The sequence below is a fragment of the Halichondria panicea genome, chromosome 9, assembly GCF_963675165.1.
Source record: "Halichondria panicea chromosome 9, odHalPani1.1, whole genome shotgun sequence".
Taxonomy (NCBI): domain Eukaryota; kingdom Metazoa; phylum Porifera; class Demospongiae; order Suberitida; family Halichondriidae; genus Halichondria; species Halichondria panicea.
Genome location: NC_087385.1, coordinates 1495212 through 1522078, shown reverse-complemented (window position 1 = coordinate 1522078; position 26867 = coordinate 1495212). Strand labels below are relative to the sequence as shown.

Genomic DNA, 26867 nt, shown 5'->3' with positions numbered 1-26867 from the left:
ATACGCTAGCGCTGCAACTCATACCAAGATGGCTAGAGAGAGGTGTAATCCAGGCTGGAAGCTGTCAGTGGAGACTGAGATGGTGAGAAGCAACCTGAAGTTTGCTCTCAGAGGGAACCACCCACCCAGACCTCTGGTGCCTCCGATCTACAACTCGTCTACTTACGAGTTGGAGGATGTGAGGGAAGGAGAGGAGCTATCCAACACCTCTTCCAAGGTGTGCATTACAATGGGTGCAATCTTATGAACATTCTAGCCACTAGTGCACTAGTCTCGTGGACCAGCCGATATATTTATTCAGGGTCTGGGTCCGCGAGACTACTAGTGCACTACTATGGTATTAACTTATCTGTGACGATGTGATCAGGCTAGAGCTAGTGCTACTGAATGCGCATGCACATGTTTTATTCTTCTTTACTTTGGAAGAGGATGAGAGGTTTTATTCTTGATATCCGAGTGAATTATGAGCTATTGAAAGTTACCCCTCTTCTCTTCTGCAGAATGGCTACCTATATAGTCGCTGCGGCAACCCTACAGTGGATGTAGCTGCTGAGACAATTGCATGCCTTGAAGGAGCAGAGGGGAGTCTGTTGTTTTCCTCTGGCTGTGCTGCCATCTCCACCTGTATGACAACCTTCGCTAAGTGCGGGGATCACATGGTAGGTGATGCAACAGGAATGCATTGTGTGTATATTAATTACAACCTCCGTTGTTTGCACTCTGGAGATAATATCTATAAATGTCCAATGTGGTACAAGTGATTACCTTTTGTCCACTCAGTCTATAAAAGGTCTGTTCCAACTAGCTGAGCTATGTACAAAAGCTTGCATTGTCAATTAAGCTCTAGCTGATGAAACGTTCTGCAAACAGATACGCCCGATTCTGAGGAGACTATTGCTGTATGTGTATAGTCTACTTACTACTGTTTCTAAAGGTATAATGGAACTACTCTCCTCTTTACTATGCAGGTTCTGTGTCAGCCAGTGTATGGAGGAGTGAACGCTACAGTGGACAAGATCCTGGTGAAGCTGGGACTGGAGGTGACCTACATCAAGGGTAACAGCCTCGAAGAATACAAGAAAGCCATCAAACCAAACACTAAGGTGGTAACAATGTATTTAACAATGTATGACATTTTTTGGATAGACTGTGTTGAAGAGAGGGATGATGCCAGGAGTGTAGCCAGGATTTTTTGGAAGAGGGGGCAAAACTTATCAGCCGCGCAGCGCCGAAAATTTACCGGAAGCCACGCCTCTTAATTATGGCCTCATAATTAACTTCTCTACCTAGTTGGGTGTGGCCTGATGTTCTAGTTTAAACGTTTAGCAAAGAACAAGAACTGTCTATAGATTTACACAGTTTAGAAACTAAATCGTTTTGCTTGCCTACACTAATCTGAGCTGAGTAGTAGAAATCCAGAAAAAGGAGGGGCATTTGCCCCCTTTGCCACCCCTGGCTACGCCACTGGATGCTATAGAATTGATTACCGTATACAGTGGAACCTCCGAATTGTAACAGTCTGGATTAGCTTAACTTAGCTATCACTTTGTCCGTATTAATAATATGACTCAACTGACAATACAAGACAGAACAGGCCAATAAGAATATATATATATAAATAGCTATATACATTACTCATAATCACTATTCATTGATCTCTAAATATAGACTGTTCAGTCATTCCACACGAATAATAGACACTTTGGGAGCAGAGCTTTTGTCCTCTTTTCGGAGGTTGTCTTTCGGTGGGAGGTTTATTCAAATTACTATTTATAGCCATAATATTATATGTTCATGTATTGTCTGTATGGACCCTATTTCTATAGCTCAAGAAGCTAAGGAATTTGCTGAAATAAAAGATATAAAGCATTCTTTGCAGTATCCCAGTAATGGCAGTATGATTAGCAATAACATTACAAACGACCTCTACCATACTGGACATAATATATGGCGTGGTTTCCTGTTTGTCCGTTATAAGAGGCAGTTTTGCCGAGTTTGGTCAGTTGGGAGCACGAAGCTTGCCCTCTGTCCAGAATCAAGAAGGTCCGCTTGTGGGAAGTTGTCTCTGTGTACTTAGATAGTGATTTCCCGTGCCATAGCTAGTGTCCTATATAGAGAGGTTGTCCTCTAGTGGGAGAGTCTGTTATAGGAGGTTCCACTGTAGCGGGTTTTTTTCAAAGCACTAAATTTTTGCAGATTGCTCAAACTAAACATTTTGCAGATTTTATTTTTGAGGATAGAGGTTCAAATGACCACACCCTACAGTACAATTTTCGATGTTCGAGATCAATCCTTAATGCTCGAAAACCTCAAAAAGTTGTTCCTCGAAACTAACCAGTACTTGCACAATTGTTTGGGGGTGCTAAAAAAATTTTGGTTCCTATAATTATAGGGCCTATAGTTTGCTATAGTTTGCTGCACTCAGGACACTCATATAGGTACCGCCTAAAAACTGCCTACTTAGATATAGATAGCCTGTACTTCACCTTGTCACAGAACCATAGTATGAAGTATAGTATTGCCAATCAGGTTGCAGGATTTAAAGCTGTTTTTCAAACAAAAAAGCAGTACTTAGGAATTGAATAAGAGTATACTATATGCATGATTATCCTCAACGAAACTGTGTGTGTGTGTGGAATAATGGGCAGGCGTATACATTACACAAAATACTTTGCAGGTGTGCACGCATGCATGTACACTTTAATAAGAGGTCATTGCAGTGTGCAGTGTAGTAAAAATGTTTGTCCATGTAAAGTTTAAATTGGTTGATGTGGTGACTTCTCCAATCCCATTCTGGTGCATATCTTGTTGCAGCGATGAGATTTAAAGAAGTTTCTAATTCCTCTTGCACCAAAGTTTGTGTCACCGTAAATCAAAACATCCTTGCAATGGATAGCAGGATCGGTCAATATCACTTTATGCTCTCTCTTGACTCCCTGAATGTCACAAACCACAAGTGCTTCGTTTGATTCGACCCATGTGTAGTGGCTAAAGGCTTGGCAGGTTTCGTTGACTGGATCAGATCCAGGAGCCACAGTACCGGTGTTAGTATTGAACTTTGTGTAATCACCGTCAATGTAAGGCTCATACGAGAAGTAACGTTGGGTGGCATCCATATCCTCTTCCCATACCATAATATCACACGAAGTAAACCCCAATGGCACTCCTATATCAGATGGCTTTTCTTGACAAAACTTTTTAGCATACGCCTTAGCTGTGGCCTGTATAATTGCAATTTCTATGTGACGTTTAATACATGGTTGATCGTCGTATTTGATTAGAAATTTCTTCATAACTATGTGCCTATTCTCTTCAGGAAAGTAAGCACGATAGGCAAGTCGCGTTCCTCCTTTAGCAAAAGGATGTATAGCACGCTTCACAGCTTTTGGGGTAGTTGGCAGGCTTACTAATGTCCCCTTGTTTTTACTAACTTTCACCGAGAATAGTTTAAGCTCGTCCCAATTTGGAACGCCCTTCACTAGCAAGAATTCTTCTATTTTTCTTGTGGTCTTGTCAACAGATGACAATTTTTTCAGAGAAGATGAAATGCTTGATGAAATTAAGCGAAATACAGCTTCATCGATTAGAGGAGGTCTGTCAGCATTAAAAGTGTGAATCGTCATCTCCCTTCCTCCACATTTAAGCAACATTTCATCAAATTCCTGGATCATCTTTTCTGTGGCTGTTTCCTTAACAAATCCAAAGTGATAGTGAACTTCACGTCGATGAAGCTTGCCCATGAATTCAGCCAGGTCTCGATGGCCCGGATCTCCGTCAGGGTATGCATCGTTGATTGATTCACTGTGGTACTGCTTCCCATGACAAGGCGCATCAGCGAAGTGAATGAGCACCTGCAAAACCGACCATAATGGTCATGCAATCAGTACATGGTGCTGTATGTTTTAATAGGAATTATGTAATAGTTATAACACGGACACAAGGGATATTGCACTGAAGCACGAGGCGCCAGCCCCGAGGGCTGAGTGCAATATCACCATGTATCCCGAGTGCACGTGTTATAACTAGTTTATATCCCTAGTAACACAAAATACATCACAGCTTCTACAAAAATTACTGAAAGAGACTGCAAAAACACTAGTATCTAACCATTCAAGATTGCCGCCATTGGCACGATGAATGGCTTGACTCACAAAACGTTGGGCTCCTCGCTCGATGCTAGACAAGAGTAAAGCAACCCCCCCCCCCCACGAATGCTGCAAAAACACTCTCTCTTCTCAACGCTGCTGCAAAATAGCCCCACCCCAAAGTCAAAGCTGCAGAGCAACTCGAGGAGCCCCACCTCAACTCTGCTGCAAAAAAGCCGCTCTCCAATGACGACCAACCAGTGCATGACTGTGTCCTAGGACTACGTTCAAGCAGTAAAGAACTGGACAAACTTAGATATTTACTCTATAAGCCTGTGCTATATGCGGCATTTAAAAATACCATGTATAATTATCATTAAATCCCTCGAGGTTTTGTGGTCAGTGCAGAATATGAGATACAGTACAGTATGAAATTCAGTGCACTATGCTGCATATTGCACATAGCAACAGCATAGCAACGGGATATAACAATATATATAGCAGTTAAGCCTCGATTATCCGAACACCTGGTGTCCCCACCTCATCCGGATGGCTAAAATATTTAGGTACCGGAATGATTCTAATTGAGCCTAGCCTCTGCATGCCAAACGATGTCCAGAGCTCTTACAAATATACTATCAAGAGTGTATGAAGAGGAGTATGTGACTCCCACGCACATTCCATTCTACATATCGGACTAAATCCGTCACTAACACTTGTAGTTGTGTGGGTGAGTGTAAAAGCTGGAATGCGGAATGGAATGGAATATGGAACGGAATATGGAACGGAATATGGAATGACAAACTTAGTAATAAAAAGAGAGCTACTGATAGTGCTCTGTATTTTTTTTAGTGTAGTATGACTTAAATACTTGTAAAAAGTGTTACAGAAGCCTTTTATAAACACAGAGTTAATTTTAGAAGATTGTTAATTCTGGGATATAACATACAAATTACATGCATATACAAATATGCTGTGCCCAAATTAAACAAGGTAGAGTGTGAAGTGTATATAGCTATAGGACACTCTACCTTTCTTCTATCTGAATGCCTGCAAAGTTTTGGCCCTTGGTGAACAATTTGTGCGTGTTGAAGAGACACACTGACCAAGCATTTTGCCACACATATTGGGTTGTGAAGTCAACAAAATTCCACATTTATAATTATACTCTCAGCAAAGAAACTGCCACTATGCAACAGTGTGTGCAAAGTTGTTGATCCTCTTTTCGGGTGTCATGTGATGATTTAATAATACAGCCAGCTTGCATGCTATCTTTTGGATTATTTGAGCATGTGATTTGCAATGGATATTTAAGTGCGAAGTATCTTTATAGCTTAATCAAATAGAGTAGAGTTTAAGCAAAATGATACCAAGATGATCTAGCGCTTTGAGAATAATTTCTCCATATAAAAGATGCATGGTCAGTGCATGTGTCTCTTCAACACGCACAAATTGTTTAAAGTTCACCAAGGGTCAAAACTTTGCAGGCATGCAGATAGAAGAAAGGTATAGTTTTGGAGTGTCCTATAGCTATATACACTTCACACTTCGCCTTGTTTTGGGCACAGCATAATTACTTCGCAAAGGGTAGACACCTATAATTATGTGCTGATGGTGCTCTGTATTTTTTTAGTGTAGTGACTTAAATAGTGTTACAGAAGCCTTTTATGACACAGCTAATTTTAGAAGACTATTAATTAATTTTTTGAAGAGTAGACTACTCAGTAGCTAGCAACATTAAAAAATTCTGCACATAATTATACATGTCTACCCTTTGCGAAGTAATTATGCTGTGCCCATCCATATTCCGTTCCATATTCCATTCCATTCCGCATTCCAGCTTTTACACTCACCCTAGTTGTGTAAACTGTTAGCCATTAAATGTGGGCTGGAGGTACAAACCACATGCGTGTATGCTGATATCATTTTTAACTAATTAACCACTACACCTACGCACCCACGGTCTGATAGTGACGTGGTATGACGTACTTATACCGGAACCTGGTTTACTAAAACGGCTACAGTTGGATACTCCTCGTAATACACTCCTGGTACTATATATAGTCTTGAACATAATGCATCAGTGGACAGAACTCGTAAGGTAGCAAGATATACTGTTAGGTTAAGCTGAAGCGTTTAGCTGCTTCTGCTAATCAGCAACACAAAAGCTTTCAACCACGTGGACACTTAATGCGCATGTGCGAGTAGGTGTTTGCTATGAATATCACTAATCTTTCATCCGAATTCTCGGATGATCGGGGTTTGGATAATCAACTGTATTGCGTACTTTGGTCCCAATCTTCCTCCAGGAAAGTTTTGTGGCAGCCTCCAGTCCACCAAAGACATCCTCAGCTGTATCTCCACCAACTCCACCAGGAGCAGCTATAGTATCCACAAATGAGTAAAACTCATCAACATCGCTATGTAGGCAAGAATATACATGATGCAGGTATAATTTATTATGTCTGCCCATTATCTCTTACTCAGTGAAATCAAGCTGTGATGTACGTGTAGATTCGGGCTGATCAAAATCTGTGTAGCGGACGAAGGCCACTTTTAGTTTAAGATGCTTGTAGGTTGCTTGGAGACGTTCACACCAAGTCCTGATGTTTGTCTTAACTCGGGTGATGTATGAGCCCATAGATCCAGTGCAGTCCACAAGGAAACATACGTCCACCTAATGAAGACAGTATCAGCAATAAAAACGTATTGATTGTATACCTCTTCTGCAAGTCGCATCATTGCAAATACTCGATGAATGGCCTCGTTCTTCCTCCTGATGGCTTCAGTACGGTCTTCCTTACTCTCGTATTTTTCAGCTTCTTTTGATCTCCCTACAAGAGTGGAGGACAACGCTGTAAAAGTGGAGGACAACTCTGTAAAAGTGGAGGACAACTCTGTGGACAACTCTGTAATAGTCGAGGACAACTCTGTTGTATATCCCATTCCGCTGTCTTTAGAATTAGAGAGCATCTCAGGGAGCATAGCAGCCATTTCAGTCTTGTCTTTTGTACTAATCCACTGATTACAAAATGATAAATATAGCAGTTAAAATAATGCTGATTTTTATAGTCTCTGCTTGCAGTATACCTATTATTATTATACTTACTAAATTTTCCCTGGGACAGTCCCATGATGTACGCGTTCATGTGCCTGGGGCTTTCCCAGGGAATTTCAAGGCTTGAGCACACATTAGTCTAAAACTATAATAACACTTAATTGACATTGCAGCAAATAATTATGACAAGCCATGATAATGAACGCAAGCACATGCAGAACTTCCGAGGTCATTCTCACTGCAAAAAAAATGTTTATGTAATATTTTCTCATATGCCTACACTTACAGATCCTGTATGGAGAGACCCCTGCCAATCCCACAATGTCAATCCTGGATGTGGAGGGATTTGCGGCACTGGGGAAGGCCCACCCCCAACTGGTTACCATGATAGATGCCACCTTTGCCTCTCCCTATCTCCTTCAGCCACTCAAGTATGGAGTCGACCTTGTCATGCACAGCTGGTGAGTGCATTTTGTGTTACTTACAAGTGTATCATCTGATCACAATGTATTATAGGCAGTTGTAACTTTTTGACGATTGTACGTGGATAATTGGCGTACATGTATCATAGCTTCTATATTATATATACTAAACAACTGTTGTAGTCACTACATCTTAATTGAATTTCTCAGTGAAAGTTAATTGCATTATTCCTACGCACACATTCCAGTACCAAGTACATCGGAGGGCACACTGATTTATTGGGGGGAGTGATATCTTTTGCCAGTAAGGAACATGGTGAAGCTCTCACTGCCACTCAAATATACCTAGGAAACAATATGGTGAGTCAGTGTAGCTGTTATATTAGTGTACACAGTGTAGCCTGTTATTGCTTGCGTTTAGAATACATAGCTCTCTCTACAATATGCTCTCATACTAATGACCTCTCGGACCACCAATATTGAGACCACTAAGTTATTGGCTAACTATTGTACGTACCTCCTAGGAGACAATGCTCACACAATTGACCTCCTTTTATGTACACTACTATAAGCACAACACTCATTTGAACTCCCTAAAGACACCACCTCACCTTTGACCCCCACCCCAGTCGCCGTGGGATGCGTTCATCCTGCACAGGAGTGTGAAGACACTGGCTCTGAGGATGGACAGACACAGTGAGAACGCTCTCAAAGTGGCCCAGTTCCTACAAGATCACCCAAAGGTAATGTAAAGGTGATAGATAATACTTGCGTCGAAATAATCTCGTATATATATGAGATGTATTTCCATATATGGAAATTTGAACTTTGATAGCTTACAATGAAGATGATATTGTAGAGATGTTGTGCATGCAATGTTAATCCCCCCTCCCCCTATACAGGTGGAGAAGGTGTACTACCCCGGTCTACCCTCACATCCTGACCACGAGCTAGCCAAGAAACAGATGAGGAATTTCTCTGGAATGCTGAGCTTTGAGCTCAAAGGCAGCATGGAGAATGGAGTCACACTCGTCGAGGTGAGCCTGTAGTGTAAGACATACTCTAAGCTAGGTGTGTAATGTATCGGGCGGGGGGGGCCGGGGGTGGTCACTGTTTTGACAAATCGTAGCTACTCTTGCCTAGCTACGCAATTGTATACATGTACACCGGTTGTCTAAATTTTTCTCCAGTAAACCATCCCTTGTTATAGCTCGTGTATAATTCTTTACATCAATGCAGCCATCGTAATAATTATATCCTCTCTCTCTCTGCCCTTTAGAATGTGAAGGTGATAAGCCTGGCGGTGAGTTTGGGAGGGGTGGAGTCTCTTGTCTGTCACCCCGCCTCCACCACCCACTGTGACTCATACGTCCCCGCAGAGATGAGGAAGGCAGCTGGTGTCACAGACACTATGATCCGTCTCAGGTAAGTACATACTCAGTAGTTTAATTTCAATACAGCTTACATGAGTGTAGGTACGCTGTAAGTTAGCCTCGTCCCCACGCCCACTTCCACTCCTAATTAGGGCGACCTATAGTAGTTAATCACGAAACGTTTAGGAACGACCATACAGTGGAACTTCCATAAATTAGGGAGCAGCCTTTTAGCCGTTATAGAGAGGTGGTCTTGTTGAGAGGTTTCGATTGCCATCCACATGTATATGCAATTCCTGCTGCAAATGAATCTTGGAGCTTTGCTAACTGCTCTCTAGCTCATACAAGCTTTGGTATTGCGGCCAAACTGCACTGTCCCAAGGGTGACCAGATTAACGAGAGTCTACATTATGCTGTGTTTATTTTCTTGCTTATAGAAATACGTGTAATTCATAAAGATGCATGCATGATTGTACATGTACATGCATACTTGATAGAATTCTATTTTAGGCTCAAATTAAAGTTTCTCACCACCATGTAACTAGCTATATAGGGATTGAGGAACTACATGTACGCATGATGCACTACAGCACACATGCAGTGTTGCTATGACGCTGTAATTTCCCTCCTTGTAGTGTGGGTATTGAGAATGCAGCTGATCTCATTAAAGACTTGGAGCAAGCGTTGGACAAAGTAAAAATCTGACTATAAAAATACACATTAAAGTTCAAACGATAGATTTTGATGTGTTGTACTACAAAAATTGTATAAATATATATATATATATAGCTATAAATAATTATAGATCTACTGACTATTATGGTAACATAGTGGACAGTGAACTATATACAATGTCATGTAGTTTATGGACAATATAGTTACAGCTAAAGCACAATGTAAAACTCTTTTTCATGAAGTGTTAGAAGTAAGACCTCCCGTGACGACCCCCCACGGCTGCGTCTAAGAGTTCGTCGTCTCTAGAATAGTGGGCCCGTCCCTTGCCGCCCCTTTTGCCAGCGAGGCCGCTACTGGGGGTGGAGCTTCGTATCAGGTCCACGTTACTGTCTCTGTCCGACCCAGGGTCATCAAGCTCATCATACATCTCAATCTCAATCTCCTGTCAGTAGTAAAAAAAAACAGTTAATACTGCCGTGCAGTATATACATGTAACACTAAAAAGGAAGCTCCATTGCTTATACATAAACGTAATGTAAGCACAATGACTGTACAGACTGAAATATCTATCTGTAGTCTAGAATCATGTAAATTCAAAGGAATCACACTATGCAAAATCAACGAAGCATGTACATTGATTGTATAATATAAAAGTCTTATAGTTTCACCTGTGAGTCGTACAATCCATCGCTCCTCTTAACGACAGGGCCGGGTATGGTGAGGGGCGGGGCCTTTACCGGCTTACGGCTCTTCTTGGTCACCTTCTCCTTCTTTTCTTCCTCGTCTTCCCCATCGTCCTGGAACATCTCGATGGTCAGCTCCTGTGAGTAGAGAGAGGTATAATAATAATAATTGTTTGTGTGCAGGGGAGAGAGAAATATTTGTGACTGCATGTATGGGTACTTCGGGACACTGTTATATGAACCTACATATACGTATACCCATCAGTGGTTACACTCCAGACTCCAGTCCATGCATGCATGCATGTACTTATATTAATTAACACTTGTCACAAAAGAACACAGCTGGTGATCCGGTACAAGGCAGAACAGTAAAGCTAACCTGAGACTCGTAGAGAGGATTGGAATTCTCAGCTGTGGAGCCGGTTGACACCGTAGAGCTGCACATGTGGTGCAATAATCAAGCAAACAAAACTAGATTGGTATAGTACCGTATAAGCTACGTACATGCATGGTATTTATGCACTCAAATGACAAGCATACATATACGTATGTAATTATATCTTCTATGAAGTAGACTGTATTGTTAGTTCACCTGGTATCCATGCCATCGTAGGGCGAGACCCAGAGAGGGTTGTTGAAGGCACTGTAGTCCACAGTAGCGTACTGATCAACACTCTGTGTGGCTGTGAAAATATCGATGATTGACACGGCGATATTGCTTACGAATTATAACGGTATATGCACAACACCGTATTGTGTACTATACTCTGTAGTAACAAAAATTAGTCTATAGGAGTGGTCTTCACATTCATACCTTTCTTCTTCCATCTTCGACTCCTGCATGTGCAAAAAAACCGAAACGATATAAATAAAATTCTCCTACTCATGTGTATTTTGTTACCTCCTCCTCTCGACGACGCAGCCAATGAGGAAGCAGCAGCACATACAGAGTACACCTGCAGCCAGGATAGCCAGGACCACCCACAACCACACTGGGACGGGAGACGTGGCAGCCATAGAATTAAATGCCTGTGAGGAGGGGATGTTGTGGCTGTAATGGTGGCTGGAACCAGTTGATTATTTGGGGTTTTCATACGTATCGAGAGACATCGATACTACGTATTTACTGTACAAAATGGCCTAACACCGTAGGCCTGCATACAGGGTTAGTGCCAGGGTGACTTGGGGTGCGAAGTACTTTTCAGAGGGCCAAGACAGTTTCAAAGGGAAACCTCCTTGCTCCCATCCCTTAAATGCAGCCATGCATACTGTTTTAAAATGAGCATTTGCTATAAAATGGTCTATTTAGACCATGTGTATGATAGATCTATAGAGAGGTTTCCAGTCCACACAAGCTGGACTCTTACCCTGATTCTCTCCACTTTGCAATCGGACAAGGCATTATCCAGTATCGGGTAGTTCTGATCAATCCTTCTGACAATAATGGATGGGTTAATCACATTACCAGAATCGGGATCAAGGGTGAAGAACAGTACGTCAGTCCTAGGGGAGGGGGGGGGGGTAGGAAGAGAGAGGTAAGAGCTTGTTTTTATTAGAGACATAATGTGCGTTGAAGAACACTACCCTGCACACCAGAAAGCAACTATCAATTGTGTCCTATATAATAGGCGTAGGGGAGTGCTTGAATACACACGTGATGTATATAATTGAAGGAACTTACCCTGAGATGTCGACCTCCCCTGCATCAGTGACCTCCACCCTGACCTCTGTGATGGTGATCCGAGCACTAGTCACTTCCTCAAGAGCTCTGCACAAGCAATTCATTACCGGAGACAATGCAACCTTTAAGTATAATACGTACGTACACATACACATTTAGCTGTGAACAGCTAAACTGATGTGCTATATCTGTGAGATATTTATATATAGCGAGGTCAAAATCACAGGAGGAACATTACAGAAACTAGATAGAGGAGGTGCATGGTCTTTCGGTAAAAGTTTGGAAGGGGTCTTGATACTTAGCCGACTGTAACTATTAGGGAGATCGAATACTGTGCTGGTTTCAAAACGGAGATGGCTCTTGGATACAAGTCGTCTGAATGGCAGTTAAATTTCAAGTATATAATTGTTATAAATTATTACATGCACGTATGTATGTATGTATACAGAATACTACTCAATTGTTAACTTACGCCATGATCCTGCCTATTTTTGCCTCCACCACCTCCTTGTCCCTAGAGAAGGTTATGATCACCAGTTCCGTCTGTTTGTATACTTGCACCTGCAGAGAGATGTTAAAAATAATGCAGCCAATCTAAAGTAAAATGTCCACAGACAGTAATGGGAGTGTCATACACGTACTGCAATACGAGATGTTAAAAATAATGCAGCCAATCTAAAGTAAAATGTCCACAGACAGTAATGGGAGTGTCATACACGTACTGCAATACGTAGCTATATATGATATTAGCAGCAAAACACTACTTGTGTACAGTACTCACGATCATGATTCCCATGGACGAGAATGTAGGTACTTGTCCAAAGTTGTCGTATGCTCTCATTGTGACCTCCTGTCGTGTACCGCTGAGTCCGGAGAATACACCGGCCGTGGTAACTACACCCGTGTCACGGTCCACCAGGTACGGCACTTGGGGGGTCACTACCTCGAACCACACAATGCTCCCATTCAGGCTGTCCGAATCAATTGCCTGCAGGGGTTACAAGATGAGAATGAATGCGACATTCACGTTGAGCTGAATACGTACAAATACACTGAAGGAATTGCCTCGAGACATTTTTTAATCTACGTATAGCTGCCTTTATATGGTACCGAGATATAAAAGCAGGTGGTATAGTGTGAATGGGTTAGATGGCAACAACGACCAAGTTTGTAGGTTAGGTTGCACACGATGCATGGTACAGTTACAGAGATTAAAAAAGCGCGGAGAGATTGCCGAGCAATGGCCTCACCTCAACCGTTGTGATGGTGGTTCCAAACTGAGCTTCCTCAGCGACAGCTGCAAACAGAGTGGACTGTACGAACACAGGGCTATTGTCATTGGCATCAATGACAGTCACCGACAGTGTCCCAGTGGTGGCAGCTACATAATGGAAACACAGAACACACAGAGATCTAGAGCATGCTAACAAGTATAACTAGATCTATACAGCAGTTTAATTCCTTAATCAGCTGACTAATCCCAATGACCTATGGTTATGATAAATTCGTGGGCTTGCTCATTTCTAAAATATTCTTACCAATGGGCATTCCTGTCGTTTCCTGTAGAGAAGCAAAACAATGGTAATAAATAATTATTGCTAAGCAAGTATGGCCGGTGAATACTTACGTTGAATTCAAGGATGGGTGAGTTGGTGACGGCCAGAGTCAGGAGGTGGGACTCAGAGGCCTCGTGATCCTGAGTGTGTGAGGTGTGTGAGATGTGTGAGGTGTGTGAGATGTGTGAGATGTGTGAAGTGAGTGAGGGGTGTGTGAGGATGTGTAACGTACCAAAGTTTTGACGAGTATTAATTCTCCAGTCAACCGATCAACACAGAACTGGTTGGAACAAGACGAATTGTCTCTGTCTGCACAGACAAAATGATATAATAAAACCATCATGCAAGTGAATGAGTAATCTCTTACTATCATCTCCGATGAAGAAATAGTTGAGTTCAGCGTTTATTCCGACGTCGAGATCAGTGCCCACCACTGCTCCATAGGGGGTATTCAGGGGATAGGACTCCAAAATAGCAAACTCGTACAGCTATAGTGAGTGCATATGTGTGTGTAGAGAGGAGCACTTGTATAATTATGCAATGTATCCAATACGATATGACACGTACGTACTATAATGAAGTATACAATGAGTGTTATATGATTGTAAGCTTGTTGCTATAGCTGTGTCATGTGATTCTCACCGGGTCAAGAAAGGTAGGTAGGTTGTCGTTGATGTCCAACACTTGTACTCTCACCACTCCTGAGACAGAGCGACTGGTATCACCGAGACCCCTCAGGTCAGCCGCTATCACTCGCAGCTGCAAGGGGAGGCACAGTCATTGCCTTGGGGGGGGGGGGGGGCACACAAGTAACTTTTCTCTGTCCATAGCTAACTATCATTACAAAATGTACATACCCTGATATTAAATAAGAAGATTCCAACTCATAAAAACAAATCAGTACAAAGCAAGCTACATTAATTGTAGCATGTCTTCCGGCAATCAATTAAACAACTTACTTCATACAAGTTGTCTATCTCTCTGTCCAGTTCCCCATCCATGCCTGGCCTCAGTGTTATTTCCCCAGTGTCACGGTCGATCTGGAACGGACCTAGTGTCCGAGCCAGATTATCAAAATAGTATCCCACAATCCCATTCAGCTGAAAGTCCGGATCCTCTGCCTGGAGTGTAGTGACCAGGGTCCCAGGCTCGGCATCCTGTGCATGGGGTGTGGCAGTATCAATCGTGCATGGGGTGTGGCAGTATCAATCGTGCATGAGGTGTGGCAGTATCAATCGTGCATGGGGTGTGGCAGTATCAATCGTGCATGGGGTGTGGCAGTATCAATCGTGCATGGGGTGTGGCAGTATCAATCGTGCATGAAGTGTGGCAGTATCAATCGTGCATGGGGTGTGGCAGTATCAATCATGCATGGGGTGTGGCAGTATCAATCGTGCATGGGGTGTGGCAGTATCAATCGTGCATGAGGTGTGGCAGTATCAATCGTGCATGGGGTGTGGCAGTATCAATCATGCATGAGGTGTGGCAGTATCAATCGTGCATGGGGTGTGGCAGTATCAATCGTGCATGAAGTGTGGGAGGTGCTCAGAATATTCTAAGAGAGACAAATTATCGGGCGTTATAACGCTAATCTTGTCTAATGAGTTTTCTCTATACCTCTGGTATTTCCACGGGGGTGCCAGAGAGCACAGCTCCAGACACAAATCTTGGTGTGTTGTCATTGACATCGTTGATGGTTATCATGACGTCAGTTTGTGTAGTCTGTGGGTTGACGCTGCTGTCAGTGACCTGGACCACCAGGTTGTACACGCCCACCACCTCTCGGTCGATATCCACTAGCGTCGTAATCTCTCCCATCTGGTTGATCTCAAACACTACATAATATTATGTAGAAAACTTTACATGTGAGATTTTCTAAGTGACGAAATAATTAATACAAATTGACCCAGCGCATTACAATTTCAGTTCAACAAGCACGAAAACTAATAATTATGTACGTTTTAATCACAGTGTTCTACAGGTGTTCGATGTGGTTCGACCACTCTGAACATCTTCGAACTACACTAATGGACAAGCAAACACTAGGTATTATTAGTATAGGCATTAAATACGTGCGTACAGTATAATTATAGATATATCACAGTGATCTTTAAGGTATAGACTTACCTGGAATATCTCCGGGGCTTTGTGTGAATATGCTGTAAGTGAGTTCAGCGTTGGTACCTGCATCGATATCGAAGGCCATCACTCGGACCACCGTGGTTCCTATCTGGGTGTTCTCTGACACAAATACCGGGTACGATTCAGGGTCAAAGAAAGGTTCGTTGTCGTTTATATCCTCCACCGAAACCACAACCTGCATGGTGATGAAACAAATATACAATGCCACAACTTACGAGCTAACAACTAGAGAAAATACTAGCCTCGTGCAATCGCCCTCCTACACAGGCCTCTTGAGTAAGAAAGTTCTTCAATCATAGGGTTGTCTCTACATGTATCCTCTCGTCTTTCAACCAAGCAATTAATAGGAGCAGAAGTGGGCGTAGGGACAAGGCTAAGCACACGTGGATACATTTGTACGTACAGCAACTATACATGTTGCCAAATCAACCAAATGCTAATGTTGCAGAGAGTAGCTATGCATGATGTCACATATACTGGACTCATTGTGCATCGTCTATATACATGCAACTTACGGTAGTGAACCCAGTTCTAGGCTGAGCTGCACTGTCTACTGCCGAGATGGTGAACGTGTAGAGATCTCTTCCCTCTCGGTCCAACGGAACTACTGAACGGATGAAACCCTGAGGGGAAATACATAACAATGAACGGACAAGTTACTACACTACTACATGCTATACACACTCTATGCTCAATATGTATAAAGAACTTTTCTTGCAACGTAAACGTACATGCATGTACATTACGTATAGACCCTCTATATGACACTCACTGTTGCAGTATCGATGACAAACAGATTATGTCCACTGACTATGCTGTAAGTAATGACAGCGTCCTGATCACCCGTCGAATCCATGGCAACCACTGTGCCTACAGGGACATTATCAACATTCTCAGCCGCAGAAAATGTATACAAAATCTCTGTGAAAGCAGGTGCCTCCAAGTTCCTGTCCACCAGAGTCAGTTGCACGTTTACAGTTGTACGCATTACAGAGGGTGTTCCCATATCAGAGGCTTCAACCATAAGGACGATCGTCGTATCTATAGATCCGCCAATATTGACTACTTCAGTTGGGGAGAGTGCACCTGTTGTCATATCGATAGCGAACTGAATAGTATTGCCACCCTGGTCCGTTGCGATGCGATAGGTGATCTCAGAATTAGTACCAGCATCGGCATCATTAGCTTGCAGGATGAGGAATATAGCATCTCTGGGCGTCAACTCGTACACATCGACCTCATAGCTCGGCTGCTGAAATTGCGGACTCTCGTCGTTCACATCTCCGATAACTACCTCCACTATAGCCTCCGTTAGGGCAATACGGAATCCATCTGTGGCTTGCACCGCGAAAGAATGTCGCTCCTGCTGCTCTCTATCTAGAGCGGCAGTTGTCACTATATAGCCATCGAAGGTGACGCGGAATGGGAGGTTTGGTGGGACATCAGTCGGTGATAGTTTATACGTAACGTTCGATTCCGGATCCAAATCTTCAGCCATAAGTCGTAAAAAGGTGGGTAATTGAGTGCTCATATCTACCGATAGTAGGGTCGATCCGATTGGTGCATCTTCTGCAAGAGTACCCTCCCATACGGCCTGTAAGAATTCAGGATTATTATCATTGATGTTTTCAATATTTGCTGTAAAAGCACGCCAGCTGGTATGCAATCCATCTGTTGCCGTCACGTTGAGAATGTAGCGACTGGCTATTGTGTCTCTATCCAACGGAACAATTAGTCGAACCACACCTGTTGACTGAGTAATATCGAAATTCCCACGTCCTCCCGATAAACGATATGTAATTCTTGCATTATCGCCTTCATCATCGTCCACGGCTTCCACCGTTCTAATAAGACTATCCGGGTGTGGAAATATATTCAAATTCTCTGGGATATTGATAGCTAGTTCCTCAGCAGTAAGCAAGAATCTCGGTGCATTATCGTTGATATCGATCACCTCGACTATTAGGTCGGCGAGCGCTGTGTTCCCTGAGCCATCTTGCACTCTGATAACGGAGTTGAAAGATGGGATAGTCTCACGATCGATGGGCTGAGTGGCTGTAAGAGAGGTACCGTCTGCGGAAATAGTAAACGGAATGCCGCTCTCGAGGAAGTATTCCAGAGGGTCGTTGCCACCGGCATCCAAGTCTGTCGCTCTGATTGACGGAAACTGGAAACAAAGAGTAAAAGATAATGAACACACAAAAAAAGAAGCAAAATAGTTGCAAATATATATTATGTATACCCTTTTGTAGCCTTTCTCCATCTCAAGCAGTATAATATGGTACATGTATTTAAGCTATAAAAGAGTGTTTGTGCCCGAAATTGACTAGAATATACAGAGGGCACCAAACTTCATTGAACTACCAAACTTCTGTTCATGTACGTATGTGTGCACTTGCTCACCAACATTGCTACAGTGTCGGTCTCCACGATAGTGGCACTGTAGGAGGGTTGAGTAAACATCGGGATGTTGTCGTTCAAATCTATGATGTTGATTATCAGGTGAGTGGAGTCCTGCATGGGAAAGAATGGACATCATTACTACAATACATGCATTTAGCTACGTATACACATAATTATACTGCAGCAATAATTTTACAGTAAACATATAAAGTAAACAGATCAATGGAGTAATTGAACAAACGACTATACATTATTGGTTATACAATGGTAATCACAAATGTTTCTTCCTTCATGAAATCTAGACTACATGTACATTATATGTACGTAGATCATTTAATTACCTGTCTTCTCTCTGTGATGGGAGACACTAGATCATAGGCCTCGATGACCAGGTCCCACTGAGTCCTCTCCTCGTAGTTCAACAGATCCGGCCTCAGAACTATCACAGCTCCTTGCTACAAGAGGAGACAACAATACGCCATGTAAATCATTATTGTATTTAATTCTCATATATAGAGATCGAGTAACTTGCTTGTATGGGGTAACCATGCACTATTTGCAGCTTCACTTTGTGTAATAAAGTGCATGTAATAGCCATGCATGCATGCACGTTCATTTTTGCTATAGATTCAATTTTGCTATAGAACAGAATAATTTACTTGTAGAGCTCTCAACGTAACCAGTTCACTTACAATAGGGTCAGGAATATCAAAGACAGTCACTTCATTGAGCATGTTTCCAGTGAGTATCCTGTACTCTATCATACCAGCTGCCGTGTTTGGCTCATCCTGGTCCGTGGCAAGTACCGTGTCGACAGGAGCACCAACCGTAACCGTCACCATGGTAATTTCATTCCTCTCGGCCAAAGTGGCAACATATTGAGTTTCTCCAAAGATGGGGCTATGGTCGTTGGTCCCAGTCACAGAGATTGCAATCGTCAGCTGCATGCATGGAGTACAACAGTAACATGTTTTACATGCACAGATGCTTATTTTAACTACAGTACAATGCTTATTGTTAGATAACAAATACGTACAATGTACACCTGTGAGCGAATAAATATTTCTTCATAACAGCTTCTTACTGACATACGTACGTGCAATCTAACATTGATGCACTGTACGGAATGCACTAATTCAACTCTACAAAGGGCACCAAGACGCAACCAATCAGACAACTCACAGTAGCGGGTGTGCCACCAGCGGCTAGGTCATTCTCTGCCTGGACCATCAGGGTGTAATCGGTGTTGGTCTCACGGTCCAGGTTGGCCTGGATAGCGACAGTCAGGTGACCAGTCTCAGCGTCCAGTTGAAACGTGCCTATAGACATAGGGACAGTATATATTTGATACATGTGTATAGTTTGCAACAAACAGACAGAGTGAGCAGAATTTCGTATACATGTGCATGCATAGGGAGGTGGGGCACTGGTGGTTACCATATCACATGACAGAGCTCCGAAAAAAATTATGGAATACTATACATCTTTAAATTGGGGATATAAGTTACGAGTTCTTTATAATTACCGTCGTTCCCAGATGTGATTGTGTAACGGATGTGAGCATTAGTCCCTGTGTCTGCATCAGTGGCTGCTACCACGGCAACAATCGAGGTGTCAACGGCATTCTCAACAATGAACACTTGCAAGGGATTGGTATTCTGAAATATTGGATCGTTATCGTTGACATCCTCCACTACCACGGTGATCTGTGTGTGTGTGTGTGTGTGTGTGTGCGTCACAATAGAGTGGGGATAATAATAATATTGTACGCTGAACAAAGGACAATACATTGCAGCTCCACAATTTAGACAGCTTTCCCTCAAAATTGAGCTTCACAAGTACAATGCATGTGTACATGCATGTACATTGTGCGTAGTGGTTTTTCTCAAATGCTGAAGTCTCTTACCACAGCTGAGTCTGAGAGCATGGTGCTGAAAGGTCCTGGAGCAGTGTTGGTAGCAATGATGCTGAACACCATGATTCCATTCCCATTGCTGTCTATTTGGAGAGCACTGTCCTCTCTGTTAATCGTCTGCCCAGGTATGATGTTTAGATGACCCTGGAATGATGGAGGGTGGGGGGGGGGGGGGGGTAACATACATGAAATAAGCAAGCGTAAAGAAACCATTCTAGGAAAAATTCTCAGACAAACAAAAAAAGACTATTGTTTTCTGTTTTCACTAATCATACAGTATACATGCAGTTATAGGAAGCACAAAGAATAACTAAGAGAGATGCTAGTTTCACATCTGCTTACTGTAATTATAGTGTAACAACACACCATTTTAAAAGTGACATGTAACTACCCATGTACAGTCATCCTCTTACCGTAGAGGGGTCAATGTCAATCCAGTTATTAGTTTGAGCCGGTCCACCATCAATGGCGTACGTTACAGTTTGAAATGTACCAGTAGTGTCCAGATCATTAACCAATATGCCTGTGAAGATAGGGTTGGCAGCTGGCATAGAGCCGTCTGCCACGGTAACAGTGTAGCGGCCATCGCTACTAAACATAGGAGCGTTGTCATTGCAGTCGGTTAGAGTCACAGTGAGCGTGGTCTCGTCCTACATGCAGGTACATGTGTATAAGAGTGATCAGGAATTCAGAGCATTTGTTATGTAATAATTATACTTGTATACATACATCACTTCTTATAGTGAGATTAGCGGATTTAGACACATCCTCATTTAGTAGAAAGTTCAGCAACCAAAACTCGGACACGTACTAACTAGAGTATATAATCACAATGAGGGTCTTCGTAGTAATTGTGAAAATATTAACCTCATATGTAAACACTGACTGGCAGAACTACGTGACGTACACATGTCCCCATACAACTACCGGATTATGCACAAAGTGACTGCATGACTATGTATACACAGGGGTAGGGCCTCGTACCTGCAGCTGCGGTGATCCAGAGGGGTTGTCAGTGGCTCTGATTGTCACTGAGAAAGAGGTCATCCCACTCTCAAAGTCAAAGCTGTTCCCCTCCGTGTACACCACCCCAGTCGACCGGTCCACAGTGAACCCACTGCCTGACACCAGCTGTAGAAGTAAGATTGATGGTCATTCAGTCTGTCTCATGCAAACAACACATACAATACATGATATACCGTATTCACCTTCTATTTAAGATGCCACTCTATCGTAAAGGCTATTTCGGGTATTTGTGTGTGTACATACATTTAGTCCGACAGGTACATGTACCAAACCATTTTTAGTGGCACCTTAAACAGGAGGAGAATACGGTAGCCAACAATGTACGAGAATTGATTGATGTAACCGCAACCCTCCCTTTAACTGCTATTATAGTAACTCAAACCTGGTAGTCTATGTCCCGATTTGGTCCAATGTCCATGTTATCGACAGCCGTCACTTGGACCACTGACGTTCGAGCCCTGGCATCACACTGTCAAACAATAATCAAAACATCACGCGTACGTGCTACTCAACAAGACAATAAAATGAGAGGCTATATACTGCATAAATACTTCCCATTAAACATGGAGGAAACAAAGATTATGTTACGCACCTCAGTGACGGTTGCAGTATAAGGTTCCCCAATAAAAACGGGTGCATTGTCGTTGTAGTCCAAAACGTTGATTGTCATATCAACAGTGCTGCAAGTATGACAATAAAATGGTAGCGGTGGCAATACAAGTCATGTGATCAACTTACTCGCACATAGCTATAGCTCCGCTGTCACAAGCTGATATGGTGAACTGCTCAGTGGCACTTGTTTCACGGTCCAACGCCGTGGCATGTGATACAATACCATCCTGGTTAATTGAGAAGTGCTGTAGAGACCAAGAAAACAGAGCATTGAAAATGCAGTACTGACATCGTATCAGTATAATGGAACAGATCTCTAGCAGCCAATTACGATTGCAACTCCAAGACATACAGAGAATGTAGTACTGGTCATAAATTATTTTACTCTAAATACATAATTATATATGTCCTGTATATATACTAACTTAATACATGAATATGAAGTTGTACTTACAGTGGAGCCGGTCAGAGAGAAGGTGATGGAGTCACCAGCGGCAGTGTCCAAGTCACTTGCGTCAACAGTGAAGAGAGCATAGGGGAAAACCCCTGGTCCATCAGCCTCGAGGATTGATAGCACAATAGGGTCTCGTGCTACAGGGGGGATGCAACAATGGTTATCGCTAAGTTATGCATTCAGATTCATGCAGGATCGAGGTTCTACATTGTACATGTATGTATTTTGTTACTGAATCCAATTTGTTGACGTTTATCTAAGCATAAGAATTCGTATTATGATCACCCTATAAGCAGATTACCTTCAAGAATACGTAATTGTTATTATTACATGGGCCCCGTATTTCATTCCATAGCACGGGTTGAACCAAGCTGTACATGTAGCAGGCCACATCTTTATTTCAATCACTATATTGGCTGTTAGCTAGTCTTCCCAAGACAAGGGTGATCTCGTTATGACAAGCTTCGCTGGTATTACTTGTGTACTGTTACAGTAGTACACACCACACACACCACACACAGCACACACACCTGGGGGGTTGGTAATTATCGGAGTGTTGTCGTTGGAATTATCCACGATGATGGTGACAGTGGTGGAGGCAGTTTGAGGAGGCTCTGCATCATCCCGTGCATATATCTGTAGAGGAGTAAACAAATAAACGTGTACTATAAACTATACATGTACCTATAATTATTATTGAGCTACTGTTAAGTTGCAGGGTGTCATACAGGGGGGGAGAAAGGAGGGATACCCCCCCCCAAAATTTGCATTCAAGTATAGTTGGGGAAATTTTACATACTAACAGGGTATTGAAATAACAGTTGACCGGTTTTTTTAGCAAAATGTTCTAATTTCCCCCCTCTACTTCAAAATCCTGTATGACACCCTGAATTGGCCTGTATACTATATAATAATAATTATGTGGAGTGCCTAGGAAGCTCCTACTGACATGTGCATGCAGGTTACGTGCGTCTCTTAAGGTACGTCGAATGTACAAGAACTGATATTGTAATTTCCCATTTGTACCTCAATCATGAGTTGTTCCTGAGAGCTGGGAGGGTCGCGGTCGACTGCAAGAGCCAGGCTTATCACACCTGACGTCTCGTCAATGTTGAAGAATGCTCCATCTGGGAGAGCGGGAGATATGGCATAAAATACCGAGTGGCCCTCAGGGTCTGTTGCCATGGCTGTCGCTCCTATGGGTTGTCCTATGGCGAGGGACTCGGAGATTGTAGCTGAATATGGCGCACTATTGAATACTGGTCCAAGTTCGTTCCGACACTGTAGCATTATAATATATAATAATATATAATTTAGGCTTCATAATTATTTTATTAATGTATACACAAATTAGCCACAAAGCAACCGCGTGACCTAAGCGTATAATATACATGTACAATGTACATGTACACGTACATATGTGACTGAACTCCCTGAAAGCTAACAAATGTCCATATTGTATGTAGGTACATGCACATAGTGACTAACCTGTAGCCTGACATTAATGGTAGCAGAACCTGTCAAAGGCGAAGTCCCAGCGTCCGTTGCCGTGACAATGAGGGTGTGAGTCATGGCTGTCTCACAATCCAACTCGAACGCATTGATGACACCAGTTGATGATTGGATACCAAAGTTGGTGGTGGGAGATATAGAGTAAGAGAGCATGGAGTTGACTGTGCCAGGCTGGTCACCATCAGTAGCCTGTGAAGGTAAGGGAAAAGTGAGATAAGGAAACTGATTGAATTTGCTTCTAGTCATGGCAGCTGAGGTGGTAAATTATATCTACATGCATTACTTCACAGACTCTACATGGATGTATGTACATCATGCACACCATAAGTTTACTTGGTTACTCCATCAACCGTTAGGTCTATCACTTACAAACACAGTGAGAGCACTTGAATAGTCAATGGACTCAATAAGCACAAGAGTGAACACAGCAGGGCGGAAGGTTGGCGTATTATCATTGACATCCAGTACGGTGATAACGATCAGTGTAGTGGCACTCAGGCCCCCGTCGTCAGTAGCAACTAGAGTCAGGTGGTATGCGTCCCTCATCTCTCGGTCCAGCTCAGCCGTGACAAAGATCTCACCGATTGTTTGACTCACAGAAAAACTGGGAGGGGCGGGGAGAACTCCATATTTATACATATGTCCAGCAAATATGCATGTGATGTGGGGGGGAGACATCAGAATATTGCATTGTAGACACTTATACCATTCAAGAGTACGTATAGCAAACAGTTAATAGACGGAATGATTGAAGATGGCATGCAGTATTCACTGGCTATAAAAAAATTATGCAAACTAGCTGGTACTGTAAGATAAACAACTCACAAATTAGTGCCATCAGCTGAGACCAGAGCGTACGTGACTTCACCAAAGTTATCACGATCATTGTCAATCGCCTGTGGAAAGAAAAAGACAAAGTTGGCATATAGCCATAATAAGTAATAAGTGTACATTAGACACTAGTTGATAAGATCTACATGGGAAGTACATGGGAAGTACATGGGAAGTACATGGGAAAAGTGCCTCAGAGCAGTATACTATGGGACTTAGTATACCTAGTATACCTAGTATTCTATTGTCAAGTAATTGTATTGTAGTTAAGCCTCGAGGGCAAGGTTTGCGCATGCGCACTAGTGAGTTAGACACTGTTTTGTTGGTGTCCATGTGATTTAGAAGCCCTCAGCCTTCTAAATCCCATAGACACCTCCAAAACAGTGTCTAACTATTATTTAGTTACATATGTAGGGTAATTTAGTAGAGGCATCTGTCAGTTTTGAAAAAGGCTTTGTAAGTATTAGAAATGATGTTGGGGTGGGCAAATATGAGGGTATTAAACAATATACCCCAACATATGTATGTAGCCTAGCTACCGTACTGACTTACAGCGATAGCAGTGGTGGTAATCATAGCTGTATTCACAGTGGCTGTAGCCGTGAGAGGATCCTGAGAGGGTGGTCCCTCGTTGACCTCGAGCAGATAAAATGAGGCCGGGAAGACTGGGGAATTGTCGTTGACATTTGTAATGTCTACAATGACAGTTGCCGAGCCAACGTGGTTACCATCTACCGTCTCCGTGGCTAGAATCTGATAGAGAAGGTACAAGTTAGTATCGATCGTCTCCCTACCATGCTATTGTACATGTACACTTATATATTGTCCCTATAGCTTACTGTGAATGTGTATGTTTGAGTCCCCTCGTAGTCGAGTAATGTATCCGTGGTGATGATTCCTGTGTTAGAGTCGATTGCGAATGGCAATTCCACACCAGTTTCCATTATTGAATAGGTAAACTCACTGTTTGACCCCTGCAGAGCAAACAACAACACAGCTCTCTGTGCACAGATATGCTTCAACACATAACAACGTGGCCATGCCATCTATTGAGCCACTAACTATAATCTAAAAACAGGGCACTTAATTAATGCGCACATAATATGTAGCAGGCATTTATTTGAGACAGCTGGGTGAGTACAAAATTATTCGATACGTATGTGTTGCAGAGCCGAATGTGAATTCTTACCTCATCAGGATCAAAAGCTTCTGCATCGCTTACTACAATGTGCCCCAGGGCAACTGCCTCAGACACAACGGCTCGGTATGGATTATCCTGAGTACCTGACAAACCAACATAGTTGAAAAAAATTGGGTTGTTATCGTTTATATCTCCGAGTGCCACTTGGACACGGGAGTATCCTGTAAGACTGGCTTGCACCGTCTCGTCGTCTGCGCTCACTTCTATTGCTGTCACGGTCAGGTATATTATTGGCTGCGTTTCTCGATCCAAGGTACCCTGAAATGTGACTCTTCCAGACACTCTGTTAATATCAAAGCCGGTAGCTGCAAAAGCAATCCATGCACATTATAGCTAATTATAACGATAATTGCAACACGCATACATGCATGCATGTACGTACACACACACTTTCAAGAAACATTATAGTTGATTCCCTTGGATCATGTGATAGTTACAGTAACTGATCTTACGAGTATCAATAGATGCGTAGCGGATAGGGTTGGTTCCACTAGCGCCGAAGCTGTGTCGTGTTGCCATGACAGTAATAATATCAACCTGTGATAAGCAAAAACAGTTATAAAGTCAGTACCTAAATAATTATGTAGTACGTACATGATGAAATTATAGTTACGTGTATAATTATACGTACCGGTGTTGAATAGGTCGCCTCGTCGATATTTGCAATGTATTCGTTTAGTGAGAATTGTGGAGGCAGCTCTAGAGAATTCAACACCGTGAGGGTTAAAGAAATGCTGATTTGCCTTGCTGGGTCTCCTCCATCCTAAAAGTAAGGGGTAAATACATTCCAAATGGATGGTTCCAGTTCGAGAAACAAGCATGCAAGAAACGAAGACTCACTGAAACACGAACTGTGATAGCAATGTTAGTGTCTCGATCGACACTACCAACGGGAGCTCGCAGAAATACTCTCCCAAAAGGATTCACACCGACCAGATCAGCCTATAGGTAGGGAGAGAGTGCATGACAAAGTATGTTAATAATTAATGCATGATGTGTTTGTTTGTCTCTTACAGGTGTGACAACTTCGTAGGTGAGTTGACCGTTAGTTCCCTCATCTAAATCGGTGACGTCCAATAGAGTGATGGTGAAGCCAACAAGTAGAGCATACTGCACACATGTAGAGACAACATTTGCATGAGTATACTATAGTTGTCAGTACGTGTACAGAGTATTCCTGGTATGTACAGTTGTAGCTTCAAAATAGAGCTGCCCAGAGGCTGTTTTAACTAATGGGA

The 26867-nt window shown here is 42.6% G+C and overlaps 3 protein-coding genes across 5 annotated transcripts in view; 1 reads left to right on the top strand and 2 right to left on the bottom strand.

Moving 5' to 3' along the window:
- Nucleotides 1–19: 19 nt before the first annotated feature.
- Nucleotides 20–9714, top strand: LOC135341008 (L-methionine gamma-lyase-like). Its single transcript, XM_064537464.1, has 9 exons — nucleotides 20–217; nucleotides 501–659; nucleotides 969–1103; nucleotides 7432–7604; nucleotides 7814–7925; nucleotides 8195–8308; nucleotides 8468–8602; nucleotides 8845–8990; nucleotides 9574–9714. Exons 1-9 carry the CDS (start codon nucleotides 29–31, stop codon nucleotides 9641–9643), a joined length of 1233 nt encoding a protein of 410 aa, XP_064393534.1. The 5' UTR covers nucleotides 20–28; the 3' UTR covers nucleotides 9644–9714.
- LOC135341006 (alpha-protein kinase vwkA-like) lies at nucleotides 2500–7184 on the bottom strand. Its single transcript, XM_064537457.1, has 4 exons — nucleotides 6807–7184; nucleotides 6569–6762; nucleotides 6373–6505; nucleotides 2500–3851 (listed from the first exon to the last, which is right to left on the bottom strand). The coding sequence occupies exons 1-4, from the start codon at nucleotides 7077–7079 to the stop codon at nucleotides 2757–2759; spliced, it is 1695 nt and encodes a 564-aa protein (XP_064393527.1). The 5' UTR covers nucleotides 7080–7184; the 3' UTR covers nucleotides 2500–2756.
- The window catches only part of LOC135341003 (protocadherin Fat 4-like), a 20796-nt gene continuing 3567 nt past the window's right edge, over nucleotides 9639–26867 (bottom strand). For all 3 annotated transcript variants that reach the window (XM_064537453.1, XM_064537452.1, XM_064537451.1), the window contains 45 exons: nucleotides 26644–26739; nucleotides 26470–26571; nucleotides 26261–26392; nucleotides 26082–26166; nucleotides 25618–25934; nucleotides 25268–25402; nucleotides 24981–25181; nucleotides 24423–24493; nucleotides 23967–24201; nucleotides 23574–23786; nucleotides 23112–23366; nucleotides 22616–22721; nucleotides 22086–22222; nucleotides 21758–21876; nucleotides 21612–21699; nucleotides 21402–21488; nucleotides 20978–21124; nucleotides 20407–20643; nucleotides 19985–20137; nucleotides 19604–19784; nucleotides 19261–19397; nucleotides 18771–19019; nucleotides 18420–18533; nucleotides 18079–18189; nucleotides 16448–17842; nucleotides 16191–16298; nucleotides 15661–15850; nucleotides 15151–15368; nucleotides 14493–14690; nucleotides 14176–14292; nucleotides 13901–14021; nucleotides 13766–13842; nucleotides 13605–13673; nucleotides 13516–13537; nucleotides 13228–13358; nucleotides 12759–12965; nucleotides 12450–12538; nucleotides 11978–12064; nucleotides 11664–11799; nucleotides 11198–11325; nucleotides 11111–11133; nucleotides 10889–10979; nucleotides 10676–10733; nucleotides 10282–10434; nucleotides 9639–10055 (listed from right to left, as the gene is read on the bottom strand). In XM_064537453.1, the coding sequence (XP_064393523.1) occupies nucleotides 9858–10055; nucleotides 10282–10434; nucleotides 10676–10733; nucleotides 10889–10979; nucleotides 11111–11133; nucleotides 11198–11325; nucleotides 11664–11799; nucleotides 11978–12064; nucleotides 12450–12538; nucleotides 12759–12965; nucleotides 13228–13358; nucleotides 13516–13537; nucleotides 13605–13673; nucleotides 13766–13842; nucleotides 13901–14021; nucleotides 14176–14292; nucleotides 14493–14690; nucleotides 15151–15368; nucleotides 15661–15850; nucleotides 16191–16298; nucleotides 16448–17842; nucleotides 18079–18189; nucleotides 18420–18533; nucleotides 18771–19019; nucleotides 19261–19397; nucleotides 19604–19784; nucleotides 19985–20137; nucleotides 20407–20643; nucleotides 20978–21124; nucleotides 21402–21488; nucleotides 21612–21699; nucleotides 21758–21876; nucleotides 22086–22222; nucleotides 22616–22721; nucleotides 23112–23366; nucleotides 23574–23786; nucleotides 23967–24201; nucleotides 24423–24493; nucleotides 24981–25181; nucleotides 25268–25402; nucleotides 25618–25934; nucleotides 26082–26166; nucleotides 26261–26392; nucleotides 26470–26571; nucleotides 26644–26739 (7524 nt within the window). In that variant the 3' untranslated portion in view covers nucleotides 9639–9857. The remainder of the gene's footprint in view (nucleotides 10056–10281; nucleotides 10435–10675; nucleotides 10734–10888; nucleotides 10980–11110; nucleotides 11134–11197; nucleotides 11326–11663; nucleotides 11800–11977; nucleotides 12065–12449; nucleotides 12539–12758; nucleotides 12966–13227; nucleotides 13359–13515; nucleotides 13538–13604; nucleotides 13674–13765; nucleotides 13843–13900; nucleotides 14022–14175; nucleotides 14293–14492; nucleotides 14691–15150; nucleotides 15369–15660; nucleotides 15851–16190; nucleotides 16299–16447; nucleotides 17843–18078; nucleotides 18190–18419; nucleotides 18534–18770; nucleotides 19020–19260; nucleotides 19398–19603; nucleotides 19785–19984; nucleotides 20138–20406; nucleotides 20644–20977; nucleotides 21125–21401; nucleotides 21489–21611; nucleotides 21700–21757; nucleotides 21877–22085; nucleotides 22223–22615; nucleotides 22722–23111; nucleotides 23367–23573; nucleotides 23787–23966; nucleotides 24202–24422; nucleotides 24494–24980; nucleotides 25182–25267; nucleotides 25403–25617; nucleotides 25935–26081; nucleotides 26167–26260; nucleotides 26393–26469; nucleotides 26572–26643; nucleotides 26740–26867) is intronic.

What these genes read in the sequence shown, in the direction of transcription:
- LOC135341008 (XM_064537464.1), top strand. Translation starts at nt 29, where the DNA reads ATGGCTAGAGAGAGGTGTAATCCAGGCTGGAAGCTGTCAGTGGAGACT. An exon ending in TCCTACAAGATCACCCAAAG is followed by an intron (nt 8,309 to 8,467) that starts GTAATGTAAAGG and finishes CCCCCTATACAG; the next exon opens with GTGGAGAAGGTGTACTACCC. An exon ending in GACACTATGATCCGTCTCAG is followed by an intron (nt 8,991 to 9,573) that starts GTAAGTACATAC and finishes CCCTCCTTGTAG; the next exon opens with TGTGGGTATTGAGAATGCAG.
- LOC135341006 (XM_064537457.1), bottom strand. Translation starts at nt 7,079, where the DNA reads ATGGCTGCTATGCTCCCTGAGATGCTCTCTAATTCTAAAGACAGCGGA. An exon ending in TCACAGCTTGATTTCACTGA is followed by an intron (nt 6,506 to 6,568) that starts GTAAGAGATAAT and finishes TTGCCTACATAG; the next exon opens with CGATGTTGATGAGTTTTACT. An exon ending in GGAGGAAGATTGGGACCAAA is followed by an intron (nt 3,852 to 6,372) that starts GTACGCAATACA and finishes TCGGTTTTGCAG; the next exon opens with GTGCTCATTCACTTCGCTGA.